General features: G+C 51.6%; 1 protein-coding gene across 1 annotated transcript; it reads left to right on the top strand.

The window, feature by feature from the left end:
- Positions 1-2,653: 2,653 nt before the first annotated feature.
- Positions 2,654-3,674, top strand: LOC103256356 (polyubiquitin-A-like). Its single transcript, XM_008054239.1, has 2 exons — positions 2,654-2,890; positions 3,390-3,674. The coding sequence occupies exons 1-2, from the start codon at positions 2,755-2,757 to the stop codon at positions 3,512-3,514; spliced, it is 261 nt and encodes an 86-aa protein (XP_008052430.1). The 5' UTR covers positions 2,654-2,754; the 3' UTR covers positions 3,515-3,674.
- Positions 3,675-4,471: the final 797 nt, after the last annotated feature.

Here is a 4,471-nt window from a genome sequence, read left to right as displayed (position 1 = left end):
AATTGACAGTTTGGATGTTCTGTAAATTGGGTACTAGGTAGCCTTTCCATCCAGCTATCCTTTCGATCCTCAAAGGACTGGTTGCAAGACCCTTGGAGGATACACCTGGAGGATACCAGAATCTAAGAATGTTCAAGTCCTTGAAATAAAATGGTGCGGTATTATATAACGCATGAAAATCCTCCCATGTTCTTTAAATCACTTCTAGATTGGCTGTAAAACCTAATAAAATAGAAATACCATATAAATTATTGTTAAACTGTGCCATCTTTATTTGTATTATTTTTAATACTATATTATTGCTTTGTATTGTTTATTCCTGATAATTTTTCATCTGAGATTGCTTGAATCTGAGGAGGGAGAAACCGGGAATAGGAGGGTCCACTGTATTACAGCATATCAAGACATTCCCCTTACCTGCAGGAGATGGACTCCAAGATCCCCAAGTCAATGCCTGAAACCAAGGGTAGTACCAACCCTACATATGCTATGGTTTCCTTATACATACATACTTATGACACATATTAATTTATAAATTAAGCAGAGTAAGAGACCAATAACAGCTAATAATAAAATAAACACTTGTCACAATACGGTGTTCACAATTTCACCGCTAGAAATTTCCTTCAATTGTAGATCTGAACCTCAGCATACAATGGTTGTTTTTTCCTTATTAAGTGGGGAACTCCCCCATTTTCACTGAAAGGATGCATTTCATTCTTTCTTTTTTTTTGAGTTGGAGTCTCACTCTGTCGCTCAGGCTGAAGTGCTGTAGCGCACTCTTGGCCACCCCAGTGTCGACCTGCTGTGTTCCGGCGATCCTTCCACCTCAGCCTTCCAAGTAGCCGGAACTACAGGTGTGAGCTACCATGCCCGGCTAAATTTTTATTTATTGTAGAAACAAGATCTCACCAAGTTGCCCAGGCTGGTCTCAAACCCATGGGCTCAGGCAATCCACTCACCTTGGCCTCTAAAGTGCTGAGATTGCAGGATGAGCCACTGAGCCCGGATGAAAGGAAGCATTTTTACCACTCTTTGGTGTATCTGAGTTGCAAGCATCACTCCTCTTGTGCTTTGGGGCCATGGTTAAGTGAAAGAAGAGTCCTTGAACACAAATTCTTTGCAGCCTGATGGATCTGATTACAGAGGTTTTCCAAGTAATCAGGTTCAGGGAATGTGCGCAGCCTGGACACCTATACAGAGGGATGATTCCCACCTGGCAGGACAGAGCGAGACCACCCAGCATTCCATGAAGCACTCACAATGGATTGCAATTTAGAACTTACGAATTGTCTATTTCTGGAGTTTTTCATGAAATATTTTTGAGTCGAGGTTGATGATGTAACTGAAACCACATAATCAAACTGCAGGTAAGGGGGCCCCACCGTAAGACACATGGTTGAGAACTTGCAGTTGAACATGTAGCAGCACATCACTACTGCCTCTGAATCTGGATCAGCCCCTGGAGCCCACACTCAAAGCACAAACACTTGCTGGGATGTCCTCCCTTCCAGGGGGCAACCCAGCACCTGCATCACTGCTGCCAAGCCAGCTCTTCTGCCCAGAAGTCACATGGTTGGTACCTCAGGTGTCCATCACCTGAGCACCCCAGGTCTGGGCCCATCCCACTGCTGTCAGGGCATTGCTCTGGGACACAGTGTACCCACCCCTTAGGGATACCAGCAGGGAGGGTATAGCTGAGCTCATCAGAGTCAGGCAGGCTGAGAACCTCTGGGCTGGCCTGAGTTCTGACCTCATCCTGGGGTTCAGCACCTCGAGACTTCCTAGTTTCTCTTCCTGCTCCTCCCTTCATGGACCTGGTGAAGAGGGCATCGGCCTTAAAATGTTTCTGACCACAGGTGGAGCCTGGACAGCCACTTTCTGCTCCAAAGGTCCAGGGAACTCTAGAGCCATCAGCTACGTGTTGCCCCTTGTTCTCTTTTGATTTGAAAACCACCTCCCCTTCGTTTCCACAGCCTGTGTGCACCTTGAACCCCCATTACTCACACTCTGCCCTCTGACCCCCTCTCTGTAGCCCTGGCAACCAGGTTTCTCAAAGGGGACGGTGTCTGATGTTCTTGGCTCCTCGTTGGAGCTAGTCCCTGGGCTTCAACTCACCCAGCTCCCTTGAGAACAGCCTCCTGATGGGAAGTAGGGAGTATCCTCCTCCTCCCCACACACCTGGGCACGCAGCCCCAGGGAAGACGCTGGGTCCTGTGAACCAGGGGCAGTGTCAGCCCACTGGCCCCTTAGGGGTCAGCCCTACAAGCAGGGCTCACTCCAGGTCACTGACCTTTCCAGCTTTGGGATGAAATTCTAATTGGAGTGTGATTTCAAAATCGACCTTGGGGCATCTGTTTGCAAGCCCTGTGGAATTCAGAGCCCAGAGCTGGATCTTTAAGGGGTAGGCCTTCCTTTCCTGCTGAGATGCCTGAGGGACAAGGGGAAGGAGAAGTAGGGGAGAATGGAGGGGAGGAAAGAGGATGAATGATGGGTGGGGCGAGGGGAGGGACAAAGAAAAGAGAGGGAGGGAGGTTTAAGGGGAGGGGCAGGAGAGGAAGGAAGGGAGGGACTAAGGGAAGGAAGAAGGGGCGGGGCTAGAGAACATGGAAGGGAGGGCAGAGTGGAGAGCCAGCCCTGCCTCTCCAGCAGTCTTGCCCAGAGCCAGCAGCAGCAGTAGCAGCTGCCTACCCCAGAGTGTCCTCAGCTGTGAGCAGTCTTGTCTGCCTGTCCCTTGTCAGTTCTGATCGCAAGATGATCTACCAGGTGGTGGTGCACGGTGTCATGGGCAGGGACATAGTGGTGGATGTGGCCTATTCTGAAGGGGAATTCCAGAAAACGACAGTGAGTGAGTTGATGAAGTTGGTGGCCTCTACTGTGCTCAAGTCAGGTGAGCAAGAGGTGGGTTTGGCTCTGGGTAGTGAGTCCTGGGAGAATCCCGGGTCTCCCCCAAAGCTGAGGATGGGATAGGACTGACTGAGTCCCTAGCCAGGGTTTGGGTTGAACATGAGGTCTGGGGCCTGTTCCTCTTCCGGGCTTCTAGTGTCTGGTCTGTGGCAGGGCAGGGGTGGGACTCCCTGACTCCTGTCTGAATCTCTGTCTCCTGCTTTCTGGAGTCAGGGGTTGGGAGTTGAGCAGTAACTGGCCCTCTTTGGGGTCCCTGCTAGGCAGGATGTGGCTCCATCCTTACATCCTGGGCTCCTCCAGCACAGAAGTTCCTGTGACATCTGCTGAGATGCCCAAAAGAAGGGCCTGGTGGGCACAGACTCCAAAAAGACTGTGACCCCCGTCTCTCTCTTGGAAAACATGCTCTGACTCCTCACCCCCAGTCAGTGCTCACAGCTCTTCAGGAGCCAGGCGCTAGCTGATACAACCCCTTTCTGCCCCAGATACCACAGATTTCAAACTGATGTTCGCCACGTTCCAGCTAGACCCAGCAAAGACACTTTCGGACTATCAGATCAAGAACAAGTCCACCCTCACCATGGTGATGCAGCTTCCCGGTGGAAACTGAGGTCATGACACACCCTGGGAACACATTGGCCATCCCAGGGAAGGGACTCCTGACTGTGAAACCCCCTCAGTCCTCCTGACTGTGAAACCCCCTCAGTCCTCCTGGGTAGGCTCCATCCTGTGCAGACAGGAGTGGAACAATAAATGATTCTGAATCATAACCTTGCTTGAGCTTCTTCCTCTGACGGAGAGGGAAGAACTCTGTTCTAGCAGGGGAGGGTCTCCTGCCCAGGGCCTTCTAGCAGGCAGCCTGCTTGACCTGGTTTTGAGGGCACCCCAAGGCTGCTCACCAGCACCCCCACACTGACACCACAAAATGGGCCCACAACATCCCAGCTCATTCTTTGGTGGGTGGTTACTGACTCAGGGTACCTGAATATCTGGTCCTCAAAGTCAGGGAGGGGACAAAAAGACCAGAGACTTCCTGTCCAACCCCACAGGGTGCCCCTCGACCCCACACCCATCCCTCCCTGCCTAGGAGGGGCTGGTCTTCCCTGGGGCACTGCAGGGAGATGAACAGAAATGAGTGGGGTCCCCAGCAATGTTTCACGCACCCTCCTGAAACCTCACTCCATTAGAAAGCAGCACCCAGGGCTTCTTCCCCCACCATCCTGTGTCCTGTGCACTTCTCAGAAGCAGGAGCCCTCTGTGATGCTTCCTGCTCTTGTCTGCTGGGTGTGGGGTGGGAGGTCCCAGCCAGGTACAGCAGGATGTGGGACCATCATGCCCTGTGACTGTATGGCTGTGAGCTGGCACCTCCTGGGCCCTGTGTCACCTACACATGGGGACCCAGTACCTAGTTCCCACAGGCCTCCTCTACAGGTGACATTAGACACCAGCCCCTTTCTCAGAAAAGTTGTTTTCTTCCCAATCTGAAAGCACAGGGTGAAACAGGAGGGGCTCAGAGCTCTCTCTAGTCCCTTCTGGGAGGAAATGTGAGCCAAGAATCCCAATTTCA

Source organism: Carlito syrichta, unplaced genomic scaffold (genome assembly GCF_000164805.1).
Source record: "Carlito syrichta isolate Samal-C Ts95f unplaced genomic scaffold, Tarsius_syrichta-2.0.1 Scaffold289289, whole genome shotgun sequence".
In the NCBI taxonomy this organism is placed as follows: domain Eukaryota; kingdom Metazoa; phylum Chordata; class Mammalia; order Primates; family Tarsiidae; genus Carlito; species Carlito syrichta.
This window is presented reverse-complemented; position numbering and strand designations above follow the sequence as displayed.